This window comes from Cherax quadricarinatus, chromosome 7, assembly GCF_038502225.1.
Source record: "Cherax quadricarinatus isolate ZL_2023a chromosome 7, ASM3850222v1, whole genome shotgun sequence".
Classification (NCBI taxonomy): domain Eukaryota; kingdom Metazoa; phylum Arthropoda; class Malacostraca; order Decapoda; family Parastacidae; genus Cherax; species Cherax quadricarinatus.
In genome coordinates this window covers 51,837,912-51,862,135 of record NC_091298.1, presented here as the reverse complement: position 1 = coordinate 51,862,135, position 24,224 = coordinate 51,837,912, and the positions used below count along the sequence as shown (strand labels likewise).

At 37.7% G+C, this 24,224-nt stretch overlaps 1 protein-coding gene across 3 annotated transcripts in view; it reads right to left on the bottom strand.

Moving 5' to 3' along the window:
• Nucleotides 1-4,974: 4,974 nt before the first annotated feature.
• Nucleotides 4,975-24,224, bottom strand: part of LOC138852360 (uncharacterized) — a 126,967-nt gene continuing 107,717 nt past the window's right edge. For all 3 annotated transcript variants that reach the window (XM_070082443.1, XM_070082442.1, XM_070082441.1), the window contains one exon: nucleotides 4,975-11,488. In XM_070082443.1, coding sequence (XP_069938544.1) covers nucleotides 11,322-11,488 — 167 coding nt within the window. In that variant the 3' untranslated portion in view covers nucleotides 4,975-11,321. The remainder of the gene's footprint in view (nucleotides 11,489-24,224) is intronic.

Sequence of the window (24,224 nt, the reverse complement as noted above, 5' to 3'; positions counted from 1 at the left end):
GGGAGTTTCAGAGTGATACACCAGTAAAGGCTTCACTTTCAAATTCCCACTAGCATTACTACAAAACACGAGAGTTAGCCTGTCTTCCTTAGGTTTGTGTCCTGGGAGTGCTTTTTCCTCGTGAGTAATGTAGGTCCTTTTTTGGCATTTTCTTCCAAAAAAAAAGGCCTGTTTTGTCACAATTGAACATTTATTGGGGTTTTAATTTTTCAGCCCCTATGTACCCCTTAAATTCCTGAACACATGTTTCAGCCGCTTTTTTGTCAGAACTGGCACCCTCACCATCCCTTATCACACTGTGTATGCCACTACAATTCTTAAATCTCTCAAACCAGCCTTTGCTGGCCTTAAATTCACCAATATCAGCATTAGTTCCAGGCATTTTCTTGATGAGATCATCATGCAACTGCCTTGCCTTTTCACATATAACTGACTGCATAACACCATCTCCTGATAATTGTTTCTCGTTGATCCACACCAATAACAAAGTCTCCACATCTTTGAGTATTTGCGATCTCTGTTTTGTAAGCACATTTGCACCTTTCGCAACAACAGCTTCCTTGATTGCCTTTTTCTTGACCAAGATGGTTGTATGGGGTTTGTTATACAACCTGGCCAGCTCGGAGACACGCACTCCACTTTCGTATTTTGCGATGATCTCTTTCTTGAATTCAATAGTGTTTCTCACCCTCTTTACCAGAGGGCTAGCATTAGAAGCTTTCTTTGGGCCCATGGAGGCTTATTTAGCAGTTACAAGCACTAAAAACAACTGAATAATACAAAATTTATCGCATGTACGCGTGGAATCGTCCTCACTGGCTGGGAATGGAGTGTCCGGGGCGCTCACAGCACGCGGACACATTCGGGACGAATAACTTACCGAGTTCAGTGTCGTTAACCGAGCCAATATTTTGAAGCAAAAACGTTACTTAATCCGATTATTACTTAATTCTGGGGACCAGTGTAATATACAAACCTCTCCTCTGAGACTAGTTAACTTACTTTAGGCAATTTAACAGTCAAGTTTTGAGATTCATTAATACATAAATTTGTAACAAGTGTTGCACAATGCTTACCTAATGATGCAGCAAAAGGAATATGTTAACAAAAAACAAAAGATATCCCCATTGTTTAACATATGTAAAGATGAATGGGCAGCTTGCCCAGTGATTAGTTCAAGGAGGATGAAACCTCCATCATTTCCCTTTACCTGACAATGTAATATTTACCATATTAATGGAGAAACTGATACTGTAACTTAGATTTCAATACAGCACCTAAAGCTGTGACATAAGAGAAATTAGGGATTCATGGAGAAGAGTTAGTAACAAAAAGCAATTGCATAGATTGAGTTACCCACAGGAACACACAAATAAGGGATGCACAAAGAAGCCTTGCCAATAGCTACATGGTTGGGTTGTCTATACAGAAACATACAAACTACTCTGATAACTTCTTAATTTTGTTAAGCATAGTAATAAATGAATGCAATATGCACCAGTTTGTACCAAAGACAATTTTTTTATAAAGTTGTTTATCTTTCCCTTCAAGAATAAGATAAAGAGAGCCTACAAAACCCAAACTCAAACTCACACCAACTGACCCACTACAGTACATGTGAGGAATGTGTTCCATTCCAAGTCTGCCACCATCCTAGCTTTTCCTCCACCTCTTTCTTCTCTTCAACTAACCTATCTTCCATCCTCTCCCTCACCTTTATACGATACATTTCTGTTCTCTTCACTCCTTCCCTCCACCAGATCTCTCTTCAGTTTCTCTTCCTCTCTTCATCTGACAAGTCTTCCAACTTTTACCAATTTTCTCTCAATTGTGACAGACTGAAATGCCATCTTGAGTTTACTCTCCAAATTGCAGGTTAAAAGTAAATTGTTCCTGTTACAGTATCCCGACCTTTCTTCAGACTACAAGACGTCAGTTATGTGTAAAAAGTATCTAATCACTGGATCATTTACATCAGTCCATTTTCCAACCAGGACAGAATTTATATATCAATAAAGTTAATGTGAAATACTAAAAATACTATCGATTATGAAATGTGGCAATATTTTTGTCCTGTTCACAGCAGAAGATTTGGCTCATTCATATTTTCATAACATTGCATGGGGTAGACACCAATTTCACCAAGTGAGACAGCTGACAACAGCAGGTTGGCTATTTTGAGTTAAATACAGAAAAAAATAGCATGGCTTCTACATACAAAAGCCACCTTGGACTTTTTCTATTATGAATAAGCAGGAATATACTAAATAACAATTTGTTATTCAATTTCCATAAAAAGTAACCAACAAACCCTTAATGTGAAGAAATTGCAGTACTATATTGCACATGAAAATTTCTCAAGAAAATAAAAATCAAAAGCTTTGGTACAACATGTATGTGGCTGCCATACAGAGGGATGGTCACAAGTGGTGGCCCACCTCCACTTCCCATATCCTAGCCAAGTCCTACACACACATCTCTCAACCTAACTAATGTTTTCCAGAACTCCTGTAGTGTATCAGAATACTTGATAAAGAAAATTCAGTGCACATGAACATTTTAACCTAGAATTCACAATTGCACAGGGTGACACAAAAAAGAAGAAACACTCATCATCACTCACTCCATCACTGTCTTGCCAGAGGCATGCCAATAGCACAGTTCAAAAACTGCAACATGCCTTGTATGACTGTGCGTGTTTTCAGGCAGTAAATCTACAATGGTCATATATACTGGGGATTGATTAAAAAGAGAAAAAGTTTATATAAAGGTGAAGGATGTATTGGAACAAACCTGACTATAGAAGATTCTTGAATTTATGCATTTATTAAAAACAGTATTAATTTACTGTACCCTTTGCTATAATGTGCATTTTATTATTTCCCCAAAATGTTTTATCACATGAAGCTTAAACTGCATAAAACACCTGTGTCAAGACAGATGAAAGATCATGGTAGAATGAATGACTTAAGTAGCTTGTCTTTCATCCAGGCAGGTGACTGCTCAACACTTAGATATACATTTATATCTAGAGAATTCCTGAGCTGATGATGAAAAAATAGTTCTTACCCTTCACAGGTGGTCTAAGAAAACTAGACTTTACATATGGATAAGTCTTGTTACAGCTGGTGCTGTTGCTGCTACTGCTCTTTACCTAGCAATAGTTAGCCCTTTCAGGGTTGGTGCCGTACTAGTACACATAAATTCTAGCACCTTCAAATCTAACAAGAGAAAGCTGGTAGGCCTACATATGAAAGAATGGGTTTACGTGGTCAGTGTGAGCGGTATAAAAAAAATTCCTGCAGCACGCAGTGCATAATGAGAGAAAAAAAAACTCTGACCGTGTTTTGGGTTTAAAACAGTGACTTGGCAGTTTATTTTCGTATGGTATTTATGGTTGTATTCTAGTTTTCCTGGTCTCATTTTATAGAATGGAAGACATATTACGGAAATTGAGATGATTTTGATTGGTTTCACAATGAAAAGTACCTTGAAATTGAGTTTAAAATAGCAGAAATGTTCGATTTTTGCCAAAGTTCAAAAGTAAACAAATCATGCTATGTGTCCAATACACGTCAACTGGTGAGTCTAATATTCTTTTACAAGTGAGCTGATATTATTTATACCATTTCTACACTAATGCAGTAGTCTGCGTAACAGTAAATCTTCTATTTTTTGCGAGAATAAAAATTCAAGGTGGAAAACAAAAGAAATATAACAGAGGCCTGGGGACATAACTAATGAACAGAGGAAATGTTATTTTAGTGCCAGGAACATCTGTCTTGTTTATTCTGGACCCTATTTGGAAATTGGCATCTTTTGAAATTTGTGTGAAATTGGAAAAATTGCCAATTTCTGACCACTTTATTGGATAGTTGAAATCGGTAAATGGGTAGTTTCTTGTACTCAATTGATAGAAAAACTGGAGTTCTAGCAAAATAGGTATGATTTTTGTTGACTGGTACATTGGAATTGGCCGAAAATAGGGCTCAAAGTGGGCGAAATCGCCGATGCGTAAACATCGTCGAGACCGCTAACTTCGCGAGAGCATAATTCCCTAAGTTTTTCATCAATTTCATACTTTTGGTGTCATTATGATCAGGAAAAGATTCTCTATCATTTCATAAGAAAAAATAATTTTTTTTTTCGAAAAATTTCCAACCCAGAGAACAAGTTTAGGAGAGGGCCTGCCGACCCTGAAAGGGTTAATGATGGCCCCCCAGCACCCACAATTCACTATACTGAAGCTCAGCTGATGACCAACTGCAGAGACAATGTGAGACCTCATACTTTTCACTATTCAACACTGCACTATATATCAAAATTTACCTTAAAAATTTCATTTATTATGATCTAAGCATAAGGGCCCTATGAGGAGCGGCCTTGATGATGGCGAAGAACTCGAGGCAATGTAGGTACCATCTCCTTTCTTGAATCAAACTTGATTATCTTCCTTTAACTAAATGTTGTATGACATTTACAGATTTAGCTTTCCCACGAAAATATTATATTAATAATATGCACGAGGGTGATAATATAGCACAGTTAACCACTTGAGGGTCTGTGCCATTGTTCTACAGCATGAGCTCAGCTCACTCAGATAAGCTGTGAGCGGTAAATTTGGGCCTAGATACGAGAGAATGTGTCTATGTGGTAAGTGTGGACCACGTAAAAACAATCCTGCAGCATGCAGTGAATAATGAAAAAACCTGTGACCATGTTTTTGGTTTAAAACAGCAGCTTTGCAGTTTATTTTCATATTGTTTTTATGGTTTCATTTACGGTTTCTTGGTCTCATTTGATAAAATGAAAGATATATTACAGAAGTAGAAATGATTTTGATTAATTTTAGAATTGAAAATAGCTCAAAATTGAGCTAAAAGTAAGGGAAGGTTCAATTTCTGCCAACGTTCAAGAGTAAACAAATCACATCATACGTCCAATGTGTCAACTGGGGGTTATAATATGCATTCACAAAGGCACTGATATTATTTATTCAATAATTACAATATTGCATAATAGTAAATCTTCTATTTTCTTGTGTGAATAAAAAATCAAAATGGAATTCATGTGTAAAGCCTGGAAACGTAGCTGGACCTATTCTGAAATTGAAATATTCTGAAATGTGTGAAAAGGGACAGATTACCAATTTCTGATCACTTTTTTGGGTAGTTGAAATAGTTGACTGGGCAGTTTCTTGTGCTCGGCTGCTAAAATGGAAGGTGTATTAGCGAAATAGCTAAGAATTTGGTTTATTGGAACAATGTAACTGGCCTAAAATAGGACTCAAAGTGGGCAGAATCGCCAATGTGTAAATATCGCTGATGCAACAAAATTCAAAATAGCATAATTTCATCAATTTTCCATCAAATTTCGTAGTTTTGTTTCATTACCTTCAGAAAAAGATTCTCTGCCATTTCACAAGAAAAAATATACATGTATTTTTTTTTTAACCCTTTCAGGGTTTCGGCCGTACTAGTACGGCTTACGCACCAGGGTCCATGACGTACTAGTACTCATAAATTCTAGCGCCTTCAAATCTTGTGAGAGAAAGCTGGTAGGCCTACATATGAAAGAATGGGTCTATGTGGTCAGTGTGCGCAGTATAAAAAAAATCCTGCAGCACACAGTGCGTAATGAGAAAAAAAAACTTTGACAATGTTTTTGGATTAAAACAGCGACTTTGCACTGTATTTTCGTATGGTATTTATTGTTGTATTCTAGTTTTCCTGGTCTCATTGTATAGAATGGAAGACATATTACAGAAACTGAAATGATTTTGACTGGTTTTACAATGAAAAGTACCTTGAAATTGAGCTCAAAGTAGCAGAAATGTTCAATTTTTACCAAAGTTCAAAAGTAAACAAATCATGCCAAGCGTCCAATACACATCAACTGGTGAGTCTAATATTCTTTCACAAGTGCACCGATATTATTTATAGCATGTCTGCATAACAGTAAATCTTCTATTATTTGTGAAAATAAAAATTCAAAATGGAAAGCAATAGAATGTAAGAGGGGCGTGGGGACGTGGCTAATGAACAGAGAAAATGTTATTTTAGTGCCAGGAATGTCTTTCTTGTTTATTCTGGACCCTATTTGGAAATGGCATCTTTTGAAATTTGTGTGAAATTGGCAAAATTGCTAAATTATGACCACTGTATTGGATAGTTGAAATCAGTAAATTGGTGGTTTCTTGTACTTATTCGATAGAAAAAATGGAGTTCTAGCGAAATAGTTATGATTTTTGTCGACTAGTACATTGGAATTGGCCAAAAATAGGGCTCAAAGTGGGCAAAATCACCGATGCGTAAGCATCGTCGAGACCGCTAACTTCGCGAGAGCATAATTCCGTAAGTTTTCATACTTTTGGTGTCATTATGATCGGGAAAAGATTCTCTATCTTTTCATAAGAAAAAATATTTTTTTTTTTTTTTTTAAATTTGGGGGACCCTGAGAACAAGTCTGAGAGGGCCTGTGGACCCTGAAAGGGTTAATTCTTGGACCCTGTGGACGAGTTTTAGACCAGGGGCCTGGACTCTGATTCAGACACAGGCAAGCATACACACACACATGGGCAAAAACCCAGGTGAGAGAAGAGCTATGACTTGACCCCTGCAACCACAAATAGGCGAGTACAGACAGATGGGCACATACACGAGCATGTGGTGCAGTCTAATTCCTCCTCACTTTCTTTAACCTGTAAATGGTCCAAATGTATATATACGTTCTTACCGCTAGTGCCCCAAACTTATATGTTTTATTTTTCCTGCCTCCAAGTTTGGCACGATTGGTCTGAGATGCCTGGTCAGCATAGAATGGGTCTTTACACTCGCTATGTACCATATCAAAAAATTCTGGGACCACTTAGTACCTTGTAGGAGCGCCAGTTAAAATGAGCACCAGCTAAAGCAAACAGTGCGGCAAACACCAAGGATTCACTGATGTAATGTCATATTAACCTTAAGTTTAGTGTCTGTCTATCTGTATTTGTCACTGTCTATCTTTGTCTATATGTCTATCTGTCTCTACCTGTCTCTGTCTACCTGTCTGTCTACCCATCTCTGTCTCTGCCTATCTCTTCTTATCTCTGTCTCACAGGTACACACAAATACAATTATCCGAAGTGCTATACTGTGCTAGTAGATATAATGCATAAGAATACCTGTTGGTTCACAGTGGCTCTCTCTGAGAGAGAGACAGATAAGCAGAGACAGAGATGCCGATGCTCATCAAACGTCATCCCTTATCAAACTCTTATCGATGTCCTCCCGGATGCTTGTCACTGACATCATGCTTCAAGGGAATTTCTTCTTTCTTCTTCCTCCTTCTTCTTTTATACTCTCATGTATCCAAAACATTGCTGGGACCTATAAATATTTTATATATATTCCTAGACAATAGTGAATGACCAAGGCAGGTGTAAATGTTCACCAGTCAATGTGTTTATGACAATGTGAGTACAATTTCAGTACCTAATGTTAGTGTCAGAACAATGATTGGTCATGAAATGACAAGAACTACTATAAATTGTAATTATGAGAACAAAAAAATTATAAAATATAATATGAAAACCAGAAAAAAAGGTATATCGTCAACACTTCTGAAAGCAGCAGGACTCCATATTGTAGTCAGGTGATCACCAAGTGCCAACTTCATGCCCTCATATCCGGGTAAGTACTGACCCTAAATTTTTTTTTTTATCTTGTAACACTTAGAAAAATGTGCTCCTTATTTCTATAAAAAAATTATTTTTTTATTTTCCAAAATATTTGGGGCACTGGGGTAGTGAACGTATATATACGTTTGGACCATTTACAGGTTAACATGGTATTATTAGCGCCTTATGTACAGATCACAAATTAAACCTATACAAACAATTTACACTTGTACTGTCATGTTGGAGAGCACATTCTACAAAGTCTCAAATATTTCCTGGGGTGGAAGTTAAGAGGCATGAGCCCTCACCAGCCTCCCAGACATGACCCTAAACAGTTTTCCCCATTACTTTATAAAATACATTTATCTTTAGTATACGCTTATTTGGTGAAGGTAGGTTCCTATTTGTGGGGTAAAATTTCAGCAATAAATGTGGATTTTACAATTATGAATGCATTTACCCTAGGTAGTAGGTTGGTAGACAGCAACCGCCCAGGGAGGTACTACTGTCCTGCCAAGTGAGTGTAAAACGAAAGCCTGTACTTGTTTTACATGATGGTAGGATTGCTGGTGTCCTTTTTTCTGCTTCATAAACATGCAAGATTTCAGGTACGTCTTGCTACTTCTACTTACACTTAGGTCACACTGCACATACATGTACAAGCATATATATACATACCCCTCTGGGTTTTCTTTTATTTTCTTTCTAGTTCTTGTTCTTGTCTATTTCCTCTTATCTCCATGGGGAAGTGGATCAGAATTCTTCCTCCATAAGCCATGCGTGTTGTAAGAGGCGACTAAAATGCCAGAAGCAAGGGGCTAGTAACCCCTTCTCCTGTATATATTACTAAATGTAAAAGGAGAAACTTTCGTTTTATCTTTTGGGCCACCCCGCCTCTGTGGGATATGGCTGATGTGTTGAAAGAAAGAAAGAAATGTGCAAGATTTCAGGTACATCTTGCTACTTCTACTTACACTTAGGTCACGCTACACATACATGTACAAGCATATATATACACACCCCTCTGGGTTTTCTTCTATTTTCTTTCAAGTTCTTGTTCTTGTTTATTTCCTCTTATCTCCATGGGGAAGTGGAAGAGAATTCCTCCTCCGTAAGCCATGCGTGTCATAAGAGGTGACTAAAATGCAGGGAGCAAGGGGCTAGTAACCCCTTCTCCTGTATATATTACTAAATTTGAAAGGAGAAACTTTCGTTTTTCCTTTTGGGCCACCCCACCTCGGTGGGATACGGCTGGTACGTTGAAAGAAGAAGAAGAATGCATTTACTTGTACCATGGGCCGAACCACTTATTAGCAAGCTTGTACTTAGTTAACAGCATGCCACATTGATTAATAATGTTACTGACAAGATGAAGGAAGGAATGGGGACATAACTGAGATGCTTGTAACAAACTATTTTTTTTCACTGTATTTAACACATTTTTATTTTACAGGTCAATTTTTTAGTAAAATAGCCCCTATGCTAAAGAAGGGGCTACTGTACCAACACTACTATGAAAACACATGTCTGCTCAAAACCAGGTTTTACTTAAAGCTAAATTCTAGCTCTCTCTGAGCTCACTCATGTGTCTTTACATTCACTGTACACATGTGTTGGATCATTTCCCACGAACAAGAAAAAAATTAATGAACACGCATTTCGACAAAAACACTGAACATTGATGCAGAAAACATTCCAAGGTGCACCACAAAAGTCACATAAAACTGTACTTCATTACTAACTTCTGAAACATGAAAATACTAATGAATAATTACATTTTCACTGCATTATATTTTTCAAAAAATTTCAAATTTTAACTTATCTCCTTGATTTGAGCTTCATTTTTCAATATTTAAATTTTCATGTGAGCAAGTCAATATACTGTGGAGCATCAAAGTGTTATGAACATGACTCATGAAATCGTAGTGACACGATTGCAAATAAACCATACCATGGGTGGGACATGAACCCGCAGTCAGAGTCATAAAACTCCAGACTGATGTGCTGATGGCTTTGAGGGGACTTGAGCTAGAGTTTGTTATGGTCATGCTGGCAAGAGATCCATCTGTAAAAACTTGCATTTGTGGTCACAGTGGTTCCTATGCTAACCTTCCTATGGTGTATAAATATACCTAACTGGATGAATCTTATTGTACCCACCTGGCCCAACGGATAACGTGTCGGTCTGGAGTTTTACGATTCTCTGACCGCAGGTTCAAGCCCCACCCATGGTATGGTTTGTTATGAACAATTACCAATAGCATGAATCAACCTTCATCGAGACAAAGCTAGGAAAAAATTCTTCTGTAGGTTTAAACCTCTTAACCTTTTCTCCTTTATACGTTACTAAATGCAAAAGGAGAAGGATTCGTTTTTCCTTTTGGGTCAACTCGCCTCGGTGGAATACAGCCAGTGCATTGAATGATGATGATGATTTAAACCTCTGTCTAAAGTCCTCTTTTGCTGAAGAGGACCTCAGACTGACATCTAAATGCAGTAGAATCCAATAAAGTACAAATGAATTATTACACCAAAGTACAAAGTGTAGAACTGTGAATGATCGTTCACTATGTAAATTTTGAGAAAAAAAAAAAAACTCCGAGGTGGTGCAGAAAGGCTCGTAACTCATAACCTTGTAATTACACATTTCCATGTCTTTAACGACCATGGAATTACTCTAATCCTACTTAAAAAATTGTTGAACAAGTTAGTGACTAATATTAATGAAAAAATGTAATAAACGACCAAGTTATATACTGAAGGTGTGATCTTGACTGCAGTACAGACATGAAAGATGTTTTAATTTGAGACACAACCATGAAAAGCATTTCTATTTACCCCAAGTTGGGCCACTACAGCTTACTGTAATGAGTCCTATTGCCCCTCTACACTACTAGAAGAATGACAATTGGCTGAAGCCATCGCAGCTCTTAAAAAACAACAACCATGACACGTTTCTATTACAGCACTGGGATTCTCTTGGTTATTACTTTCTGAAATGCATTCATCTTTAGTATATATTTGTTTGGTACAGGTCTGGCACATTAATGTAAGTTTTGGTAAGGACATCTGGCTTATTTTTAACAATGTTGGTACCTCATACTGCCTGCCATTTGTTCGTACAGGTATTGTGCTGGGCCATACCAAACCTCTCCACACATTTTGCATATTAACAAGCAACAGCAACCCAAATTTAAGATGAAATGTCTCCTTTTTGAATTTTTAACCCAATAAAAAATAACAGCTTTGCTTTTTTTTTGTGATCCAGAGAACATAACCCATTTTTTGTATATGTTCCTCATTCTAACTATTGCGAGCTTACATTACATGCCAATTTTCAGGAAAGTAACTTGCACATTAATCAAGACTACCATATACAGATCAAATTTTTCCTCTCTCTTACTCATGTAAGTTGATTCCTATAAATGCAATATATATTTACTTTTGGTCTTATATTCCCAAGAAGCATCCATGAACAAACCTCTAAAAAGAAACTGTATCTTTAAGTATAGCCAATCTAAAAGTTGAAACAATAACTATTGATTGATGAACATTGAAAAAAATCAAACTTTGCAATAGTCTTATCTTCCACAGTCGAGGCAGTAGTGACAAGTTTCAACATCTGGCAATGTGTCATAAGAGGTCTTCTTGAAGTCTTAAATTACACTTCAGTTTTGAAGCCCCAAGCCACACAGTAGTTGACAGCCACCAACAAGTAATGAAACACATCTACACATGGCAAGTTAAGCAGGTGAAGATATCCCTCGGATCCCACCAGTGCTGACATTATGAAGAAAATTCCAGCTGCTATATGCATAGTATTGCCACCTGTAAAGACACAAGTATATTACACAAGTGATTATACTGCACTACAACTAAGAGAGACCAAATTATTAAAATAAAAAACAGACTATATATTTTTAACAATAATTAAAAAGGCATAAGTTTGAATATTAGAGGTAGTACCATCCTGCCAAGTGAGTGTAAAACAAAAGCCTGTAATTGTTTTACATGATGGTAGGATTGCTGTGTCTTCTTTCTGTCTCATAAATATGCAAGATTTCAGGTACGTCTTGCTGCTTCTACTTACACTTAGGTCACACTACACATGCGTGTACAAGCATATATATATACACACACCCCTCTGTGTTTTCTTCTATTTTCTTACTGGTTCTTGTTCTTGTTTATTTCCTCTTATCTCCATGAGGAAGTGGAGTAGAATTCTTCCACCGTAAGCCACGCGTGTCATAAGAGGCGGCTAAAATTCCGGGAGCAAGGAGCTAGTAACCCCTTCTCCTGTATACATTACTAAAGTTAAATAGAGAAACTTGTTTTTCTTTTTGGGCCACCCTGCATCGGTGGTGAAAGGCCGATTTGCTGAAAGTAGTAGTAGTTTGAAGGAAGGAAGGAAGACTGCCCTCAAACCCAAAGCAACACCCCGCTGCCAGCCGAACAACGTAACCCTAAGCTTTGTATAACTACAACCTCTTCTTAACTACAACAATTCCTGTAGTATTATGAGGCGAAATCTCAGAGGAAACAGCACCAAGGCCAGCAAGAAAACACTGAAAAATCAACTACAGTGGAACCTCAAATATCGAACTTTCTTCGGTCCAGAAGGCTGTTCGAGTGCCTTTACCGAATGAATTTATTCCCATCAGGAATAATGTAAATTAGATTATTCCATTTCAGACCCTCAAAAATACACTTATAAAAGCACTTACAAAAATACACTTACATAATTGGTCGTGTTGAGAGCAGTTCGATTTTTGAGGTTCCACTGTATTTAATTAACAAGTGTACCCAGGACGACGCCGGCTCACCTACCACCCCTCTCACCACCGCTCAAGGCGACACCATAACAATACCAACAAACATGGCTGCCTCCACCCCAACCACTTCTCTCTTCCCCGGATTCAACCTACCAAGTAGTCTCTCAGATATGACCAACGATCTAGATACCCTAAAGTCATGCATCTCCACCTTAGTTATTGAAAATATGAATCTTCGAGAGACGCTAACAAAACAAGACACCAGGATGACACAACTCGAGAACAAAATCCTCAGTCTTGAACAAAAGTTATCAACACCAGGAATGACTAACTATGGCAAGACCATCCAAACAGTCATAGATAGCCATACAAAGGTTGAAGAAGCAGTAAAAGAATGGAAGAACAACTTAGATAACCAGTTCAGTGACTGCTCTCCAAGAAGATAAAACTGAGCAAGATAAACTATCGGACACAGTAATAGTTAACAGTCCACTTTTTCCCAGTGATATGAACCAAACAAACAGTAAAGAAATTACTCTCCAGATCATAGAGGACCAAACAAAAGTTACAGTACCAGAGTCAGAAATAAAGGAAGCCAGGTTATTAGGATCCCATGGTAGAAAAAGTGTTATGCTTAGATTCCACTCACATGACAGGAAAAAAGACTTAATAATTGCATCTATTAAAGTAAAGAAAGAGGTATACATAAACGAGTGTCTTACCAAAAAACGTCAGAACCTTTTGTATAGTCAGAAAACTGAAGCGGGAGAATAATGACGCAATACACCAATGCTTCACACGGGATGGGAAAATTCTAGTTAGGAAAACAAATGTAGGTCAACTGTACACAATCACGAACGAGAATGATCTATCACGATTTCTCAGGGATACTAATCTTACAGAGAATAACTAAACAATGTCCAACCTAAAAGCCTACGTAGTGTAGTGTAAGTTTTGCACCATTATTGTTTAAATGTCTTAGTACAATCTCTTAGTAATTAAATAATCAACTACCTCATTATGTGATTTTACTTGTAAGCATAAGTCACCTTATGTAATTTTCTTATTTACTATTGTTTGCTTAAATATTAGCTGAATTGATACTTACTCTATCCATATTACTACCTTTAAATATTATTAATTGATATTACTTACTAAAATTAATAATCAAATACCATTTTTACTATCGGTACAATTTACTCTTAACATTTTTGACATCATTTAATTACCATTACTTGTCTAATTACCATAACCTGTTTTAATACCACATTTACTATCTTAGAGTACTCTTAAATACCTTGTACTGCCAAATAACCTCTAGTATAACTACCAGTGCAATATTGAATCCAAATAACTGTTCTTAAAATTTAATACTTGAAATAAACATTACTTTTTCATTTTATTTTTATTAATTAATCGTTTTTGTAATCATTATTACTTGCTAATTTTTTTTTTAAACACCATATTTACTACCAGTCAATTTTACTTTTGTGCATTAATCATTATTTTATACTTTTCTTAACCTTTTGTTGCCAAACTTTCAAGTTTGTATATTCAAATCCAACCTTAATATTATCCTTTGTACCTGTGTACCTGTCTACCATCTTACTATCATATTATAACCAAGTCATTGCCATTTTTATTTTTTATTTATTATTCTTTTGGTACTTTAATTTGTCAATTTTATTTTGTCAATTTATATCTAGTTATACTCTTGTTCTTGTTAACAACTTTATCAGACCTTAGTGCAATTGCAAGTATCATTTTATTTTGTATTTTTATATTATAAGTTTATACCTAGTTGTACTTAAGCTCATTCTAGCTCAATACATAGACAACACCAAATTCATTATATTAGACCTTAGTGCAATTACAAGAGCGAGTCTGGTGCCATTTGTAATTTTTTTTTTATAGTATTAGTTTACACCTAGTTGTACTTTAGCTCATTCTAGCACAACACACAGACAATATCAACTTCATTATGTTTATTAGTGACTATACTCTATATGACCAAAGTGCTTTAGCTATATACTTGTCCAAACCTCCCACCACTACAGAAATCAGTATTAAAACTCGCCACATAATACAAAATATAAATAACCACTATTTAAACTTAAAAGATGAATGATCACATTGACCCTGATCTAAACCTCCATAATCTAACACACAATCAAAACCTATTGGAAAGTTTTTTTTTTTTTTTTTTTTTTTTCAACAAGTCGGCCGTCTCCCACCGAGGCAGGGTGACCCAAAAAAAGAAAGAAAATCCCCAAAAAGAAAATACTTTCATCATCATTCAACACTTTCACCACACTCGCACATTATCACTGTTTTTGCAGAGGTGCTCAGAATACAACAGTCTAGAAGCATACACATATAAAGATACACAACATATCCCTCCAAACTGCCAATATCCCAAACCCCTCCTTTAAAGTGCAGGCATTGTACTTCCCATTTCCAGGACTCAAGTCCGACTATATGAAAATAACCGGTTTCCCTGAATCCCTTCACTAAATATTACCCTGCTCACACTCCAACAGATCGTCAGGTCCCAAGTACCATTCGTCTCCATTCACTCCTATCTAACACGCTCACGCACGCTTGCTGGAAGTCCAAGCCCCTTACCCACAAAACCTCCTTTACCCCCTCTCTCCAACCCTTTCGAGGACGACCCCTACCCCGCCTTCCTTCCCCTATAGATTTATATGCTTTCCATGTCATTCTACTTTGATCCATTCTCTCTAAATGACCAAACCACCTCAACAACCCCTCTTCTGCCCTCTGACTAATACTTTTATTAACTCCACACCTTCTCCTAATTTCCACACTCTGAATTTTCTGCATAATATTTACACCACACATTGCCCTTAAACAGGACATCTCCACTGCCTCCAACCGTCTCCTCGCTGCTGCATTTACCACCCAAGCTTCACACCCATATAAGAGTGTTGGTACTACTATACTTTCATACATTCCCTTCTTTGCCTCCATAGATAACGTTTTTTGACTCCACATATACCTCAACGCACCACTCACCTTTTTTCCCTCATCAATTCTATGATTAACCTCATCCTTCATAAATCCATCCGCCGACACGTCAACTCCCAAGTATCTGAAAACATTCACTTCTTCCATACTCCTCCTCCCCAATTTGATATCCAATTTTTCTTTATCTAAATCATTTGACACCCTCATCACCTTACTCTTTTCTATGTTCACTTTCAACTTTCTACCTTTACACACATTCCCAAACTCATCCACTAACCTTTGCAATTTTTCTTTAGAATCTCCCATAAGCACAGTATCATCAGCAAAAAGTAACTGTGTCAATTCCCATTTTGAATTTGATTCCCCATAATTTAATCCCACCCCTCTCCCAAACACCTTAGCATTTACTTCCTTTACAACCCCATCTATAAATATATTAAACCACCATGGTGACATTACACATCCCTGTCTAAGACCTACTTTTACCGGGAAGTAGTCTCCCTCTCTTCTACACACCCTAACCTGAGCCTCACTATCCTCATAAAAACTCTTTACAGCATTTAATAACTTACCACCTATTCCATATACTTGCAACATCTGCCACATTGCTCCTCTATCCACTCTATCATATGCCTTTTCTAAATCCATAAATGCAATAAAAACTTCCCTATCTTTATCTAAATACTGTTCACATATATGCTTCAATGTAAACACCTGATCTACACATCCCCTACCCACTCTAAAACCTCCTTGCTCATCCACAATCCAACATTCTGTCTTACCTCTAATTCTTTCAATTATAACCCTACCGTACACTTTTCCTGGTATACTCAGTAAGCTTATTCCTCTATAATTTTTACAGTCTCTTTTGTCCCCTTTCCCTTTATATAAAGGGACTATACATGCTCTCTGCCAATCCCTAGGTACCTTCCCCTCTTTCTTACATTTATTAAACAAAAGTACCAACCACTCCAACACTATATCCCCCCCTGCTTTTAACATTTCTATCATGATCCCATCAGTTCCAGCTGCTTTACCCCCTTTCATTTTACGTAATGCCTCACGTACCTCCCCCACACTTACATTCTGCTCTTCTTCACTCCTAAAAGATGGTATACCTCCCTGACCAGTGCATGAAATTACTGCCTCTGTTTCTTCCTTAACATTTAAAAGTTCCTCAAAATATTCTCGCCATCTACCCAATACCTCCATCTCCCCATCTACTAACTCCCCTACTCTGTTTTTAACTGACAAATCCATATTTTCCCTAGGCTTTCTTAACTTGTTTAACTCACTCCAAAATTTTTTCTTATTTTCATTAAAATTTCTTGACAGTGCCTCTCCCACTCTATCATCTGCTCTCCTTTTGCACTCTCTCACCACTCTCTTTACCTTTCTTTTACTCTCCATATACTCTGCTCTTCTTATAACACTTCTGCTTTGTAAAAACCTCTCATAAGCTACCTTTTTCTCTTTTATCACACCCTTTACTTCATCATTCCACCAATCACTCCTCCTTCCTCCTGCCCCCACCCTCCTATAACCACAAACTTCTGCCCCACATTCTAATACTGCATTTTTAAAACTATTCCAACCCTCTTCAACCCCCCCACTACTCATCTTTGCACTAGCCCACCTTTCTGCCAATAGTCGCTTATATCTCACAGCATCACAAGCCAGCACTATCCTGAACACTTCTCAAAGTCTATCAGTTCTTAACTACAACATCAGGTCCTTAAGCAAACACTATGATGACCTCCTGGCACTCCTTGAGTCACTAAAGACACCCTTCTCCTGCATTATTCTTACTGAGACCTGGCTTAAGCAGGACGCAATAGATATCTACCCATTACCAGGATACACGGTAATCCACAACTGTAGACCATACCAAGTTGGGGGTGGTACTGCAATCTATTACTCTAACCAACTATCTTGTATTAGCACCAATTGCTTTAGTGATGAATATGGGGAATACACATGTGGACCAATATACTAGCCCCCCTTAAATCAGGGATAATCACAGACAGCACTACTGACCATTACCCAACTTTCCTCTTAACAAACATTAGTAAGCCTCCACTCGAATACAACAAAGTTTCATTTAGACTCCATGACGAGGCCTCAATAAGGAATTTCACAGCAGACCTAGAGGCTGTTGACTGGCCTACAGAATTCTCCAATGCCAATGGTATTGACGATTGGGCAGACATTTTTCTTAACAAAATACTTAGACTATACAACAAACATTGTCCCATAAAAACAAAACAGATCACAAATAAACGGCTCAGTTGCCCATGGCTAACCAGCAGCATTCTGAAATCCATTGATAAGAAACACCAATATGAAAAGCAATATCGACAGGGCTTAATACACAAAGATATTCTTAAACACTATTCATCAGTTCTCACCAAAGAAATAAAGAAAGCCAAACAACTGTACTACTCCAGCAGATTCACTGACACAAGAGGAGATATAAAAAAAACCTGGAAAACACTTTCCCAGATTCTGGGGACCCACAAACTGAAAAAAACATGAATATTGTCCTAACTAAACCTCATGAAACACCACTGCATCCCACTGATACAGCTAACAAGATAAACGACTTCTTCTCAAACACAGGATCTAATCTTGCCAATAAAATCCCATGTACCAATGCCCGTTCCGGGGACTACCTAGATGGGAATTTCCCAAATTCCTTCTATCTTGTACCAACTGAGCCCACGGAAGTCACCGCGATCATAAAGTCACTTAAAAATAACTCGGGGAATCTGTCTCACATCCCACCATTATTGTACAAGCGAGCGGCCCATGTCCTTTCACATGCTATTACATTACTTTTTAACGTCACTAGAAACTAGCACTTTCCCGACACTACTCAAGACAGCAAGGGTTACGCCAATACATAAAGGTGGTGACTCTACAGATGTAAACAACTATAGGCCAATATCAAACTTACCATTGCTATCCAAAATATTCGAGAAACTCGTGCACAGGAGACCGTATTCATTTATAACGGCACAAAACATACTCAACCCTTGCCAATTTGGATTCAGGAAAAATAAAAGCACTAATGATGCAATTATAAAAATGCTAGACCTGCTTTACACAGCATTGGAAAATAAGGAATATCCACTAGGAATTTTTACTGACCTAAGAAAAGCGTTTGACACAGTTGACCACGGCATCCTGCTCCACAAACTTGACCACTATGGTATAAGAGGCCATGCGCTTGCATATTTCAAATCCTACCTTTCTAATAGGTATCAGTATGTCACCAATTAAGACAGCCTCATCAATACAGCCACTTGATACTGGAGTTCCGCAGGGAAGTATCCTTGGACCCCTGCTCTTCCTCATTTACATCAATGATCTTCCAAACATATCCCAACACCTGAAACCCATTCTCTTTGCTGATGACACGACTTATGTCATCTCCCACCCTAATCTTGCCACCCTCAACACCATTGTTAACGAGGAGCTGCTCAAAATATCGACTTGGATGACAGCCAATAAACTTACACTTAACACTGACAAAACCTACTATATTATGTTTGGTAGCAGAGCAGGTGTTGCGCAACTTAACATTAAGTTCGACAACACTATAATTGCTAGACATAATGAGGGCAAATTCCTTGGCCTATACCTTGACAACAACCTAAATTTCAGCACCCATATCCAACACATAACAAAAAAAGTATCCAAAACGGTGGGGATCCTCTCCAAGATATGATACTACATGCCGCAAACTGCCCTTCTCACACTATACCATTCACTTACATATCCATACCTCACCTATGCTATCTGTGCTTGGGGCTCAACTGCAGCAACACACCTAAAGCCAATAATAACCCAACAAAAAGCCGCAGTAAGAATAATCACTAAATCCTATCCCTGGCAACACCCCCCTCCCCCACTCTTCATAGATCTAAACTTACTCCCTGTTCAGAACATCCACACTTACTACTGTGCAATCTATATCTACAGGACCTTAAATTCCAATATTAACCTTGACCTAAAATGCTTTCTTGATAGTTGTGACAGGATCCACAGGCATAACACCAGACACAAACATCTCTATGACATTCCCCGTGTCCGACTAAACCTTTACAAAAATTCATTGTATTTCAAAGGACCTAAAATCTGGAACACCCTACCTGAAAACTCTAGAACTGCAGACACACTCATCACTTTCAAAACTACAGTTAGAAAACATATTATCTCCCTGATACACCCTGACAACTAACTACATGATAACCACCTGGTGGTTCACAATTACACTCACTCACCCACTGACTATAAACACAGAAATACTAATCTTAATCTTAAAATAATGAATTCTAACTAGTCATAAGTTTGGCTATGATACTCCAATATAGACACTTTGTATTGTGCTAAAACAAAAACATCCACATTGCTAAACTCACAAATTATAATGTAGTCACCATAATCTGTAAGGATTTAATGTTAAGAATTAATCTAAGTCTGCCTGAAATGCCTAGCCATGCTAGGTGTCCTTGTGGCCCCATCTGTAATTAGTATTTTACAACATGTAAACCACACAATATCCAAATCCTGTAAACCCCACATTGTAACTCTTATAGAGAATAAACTTGAATTGAATTGAATAAGTCAGAACAAAATTTCTTTAAGGCACTGGCTATCTCCCACCAAGATTGGGAAGCCACGAAAGACAGCATAATCGCAGACAACACTACAGACCACTACCCAACCTTTCTCATAACTAATCTGGGCAAACTACCACAAGACATTACTAAAGTAACCTTCAGACTACATAACGAGACAGCAATTAACAACTTTATAGCAGCTATAAATAACATCGATTGGCAATATGAATGAATATAAATAATTTTCTAAAAAAAGCCCAATGCCTCTATAACAGACATTGCCCCAGAAAAACTAAACAGATCACAGCAAAGAGACTGAACAATCCCTGGCTAACACCAAGCATCCTCAAATCCATTAACACAAAGCACAAATATGAAAAACAGTATAGAATGGGTCAAATAACTAGAGAACAGTCAAAAAATTACTCGTCAGCACTTACCAGCCTGATAAGGTCAAAAAAATTGTATTATGAAAATAGATTACATAATATCAAAGATATGAAAAAAACCTGGAAAACTCTATCTGAAATTCTTGGAACTAAAATGTTATCCAAAAACAAAGCAATCAAACTAACAAAATCAGAAGAACCCCTACTCACTCCAACTGAAACAGCAAACAGACTTAATGTTTTCTTCTCCACCAAAGGAAAAAATCTAGCAAACAAAATACGTACCAAGCACAAACGCCCGTCCATCAGACTGCCTCATAGGAACCTACCCAAATACGCTATTCCTAGCTCCAACCAACCCCACTGAAGTTATGCTCATCATAAACACTCTTAAAAACAAGGCAGGAGACATAAACAGCTTGCCTTCTTTTAAGTACAAAAAAGCTTCTCAAGTATTGTCACCAATTATTGCAACACTCTTCAACAAATCCAGTGAATCATCTACCTTCCCAACAATCCTCAAAATAGCGAGGGTCACTCCGATCCATAAAGGAGGTGACCAAGCTGACTTGAATAACTATAGACCAATATCTAACTTACCAATGCTCTCTAAAATCTTTGAAAAATTAATTCATAGACGGATCTATTCCTACCTCGTTCCACACAACACATTAAACCCTTGTCAGTTTGGATTCAGGAATAATAAAAGCACAAATGACGCTATCATACACATGCTAGAACTAATATATACTGCACTTGAAAAGAAAGAAGTCCCGCTGGGCATTTTCATTGATTTACGTAAACCTTTCGATACAGTCGACCATGAACTACTGTACTCCAAATTAATGCACTATGGTATCAGAGGCCACTCCCTCAACTACCTAAAGTCATACCTTAGTAACAGAACTCAATATGTGTATGCAAATGATGCAAACTCCTCCACCCAACCAATCACAGTAGGAGTCCCACAAGGAAGCGTCCTTGGACCACTCCTCTTTCTCATCTACATCAATGATCTACCGAATGCATCACAGCTACTCAAACCCATATTATTTGCAGATGACACTACATATGTCTTTTCCCACCCAAACGCAGTCATACTAGCAAACACAGTCAATGCTGAATTACAGAAAATATCTGCCTGGATGATGACTAACAAACTTACCCTGAACACTGATAAAACCTATTTCATTCAGTTTGGAAACAAAGCTGCAAATGATCCAATTAACATTACGCTAAATGGATCATCAGTCACAAGACTCAGAGAGGGAAAATTCCTAGGTATCCACCCTGACAGTAGCCTTAAGTTCCGGACACACATACAACAAATCACCAAGAAAATCTCCAAGACTGTAGGCATACTATCAAAGATAAGGTACTACGTTCCACAATCAGCTCTCCTGGCACTGTACCATTCACTCATATACCCTTATCTTACATATGGAATTTGTGCATGGGGATCAACAACATCCAATCACCATTAATTCATTCATTAGAGGTTCGCCGGTACTTCCGGCCCGGGTCTTCTCCATAATAACCCAGCACAAGGCAGCAGTAAGAATAATAAATTCCCACTCCCGCCAGCATACTCCACCAATTTTCAAAAGTCTGAATCTGCTTACCATTAAGAACATCCATACTTATTCATGTGCCTACTACATACACAGAACAATACACGCAAATATAAACCCCCCACTCAAACTTTTCCTCACCAACCTAAACAGGACACACGACCACAACACAAGACAGATCTCTTTTTGATATACCTCGTGTCCATATCACACTGTGTAAAAACTCTATGCACATAAAGGGCCCCGAAATATGGAATTCATTACCAGAGGATATTAAAGTAGCCCAGTCTGAAAATCAATTTAAGACTCCTCAAAAGTCACTTAATCACCCTAGACTAAATGCTAAATACTCAGTATACATTTACTCACCTATGTACTCCCACATCATAACTGTAACAATCACATTGAAGCTTTTATCCATTGTTGACAGGAATATAATTGAATCATTGTTTTTCACAAAAGCATTTTAGAATAAAAATATGTATATCTTTGTATTATACAAATTTTGGTTCATTTATAATTAATATTCTACTGTACAACTATGAAATAATTACTTTCCTACTGTACAACTATGATGTACTACTCCTTAGTATTAAGTAGAATGTAAGCCAATAATGTTAAGTTGGCCCATAATGCCTAGGCATAAAAGAGGCTCTCTTTGTATTGCAACCCACTATTGTATATACACAATCTCAATGTACTGTTTGCAAAGACATTAAACAAATAAATAAATAAATAAATGGCTGGTACACTCAAGGAAAAAAAACAGCTTTCGTACAATAAAATGATGGGTCTTTGTTACAATACACTTTTAGGCCACTTCTGTTGATCTACAAAAACTTTGGATAATTTACAATGAATACACATTATATGCTTTCCACATACAGTCAGTCAAAAGGAAGAGGGTAAGCATCTGTGATTGTGACCTCATTCACCTTACGGTAGACTGTACACATACGAAAACCTCCATCAGCTTTTTTAACAAGGATGCATGGTGAAGCCCATGGACTAGATGACTCCTCCACTAACCCATGCTCTAACAGAAATTCTACCTCCTGCTGAAGTAGCTTCTGCTTTTCAGGATTAGCTCTGTAGGGGAAGAGTTTAACAGGTTTAGAGTTTCCCACATCTACGTCATGATAACCTAACGTACATTTTTTCGGCACATCCGAAAAAATATCAGGGTATGACTGTAGAAGCGCAGTTAAACTTGTTGCTCGAGTTTCAGATAGCCCCACCATTAAAGGGCTAGGGTCCTTGAGGAGGACAGAGTTTGGAAGCTTGACATTAATTTCAGAAATAGAGTGCAAAGAGTCAGAGTTGTCCTCAGAGGTAGAGGACAGAGTCATTACTGGGACTTTATCTGGTGTATGAAAAGATTTTAATTGATTAATGTGGTTAGTTTTAGTTTTTGAGGTCTTATCAAGGGGAGATACCACATAATTTACATCAGATAATTTACTTAAAATTTGCATAGGTCCCATAAATCTAGTTTTCAAGGTGTAGCCAGGTAAAGGCTCCTGCACCAACACCTTGTCTCCTGGATGGAAGGAGCGGAATTGTGCATTTTTGTCATACCTCTGTTTCATCTTATTTTGAGCTGCCTTTAGGTTAGCCTTGGCTAACTGATGTGCCACCTGCAACCTTGAAGACGGGTTGTAGAGTGTTGAGCTAACGCCTTCTCCCATCCATCCTTCTCTGAGCACCCTAAGAGGACCTCGTACATTGTCCCCAAAGATCAGCACAAACGGACTATACTCAGTAGACTCCTGCACAATTTCTCTTATTGAAAACAGCAACAAAGGTAGTGATTCATCCCAGTCTGTAGGAAAATGCATACAAAAAGTTCTCATCGTGGTTTTTAACGTCTGATGGAATCTTTCCAAGGTGCCTTGGGACTGAGGATGATAGGCAGTGGATAAGTTGTGGATTATCCCTAACCTAGTTAATGCTTCCTGGAATGCTTTGGCAGTGAAGTTAGTACCTTGATCACCTTGAATAGTTTTAGGAATGCCAAAACAAGAAATAAATCTAGTTAAAGCCTTGAGAATAGCTTTAGTATTAACCCTTTCAGGGTCCGTCCCATAGATCTACGGCTTCACATTGAGTGTCCAAACCGTAGATCTATGCCAAAATTCTAGTGCCGTCAAATTTAGCGCGAAAGCGCTCATAGGCCTACATGTGAGAGAACGGGTCTGCGTGGTGGGTGCGCGCCATAA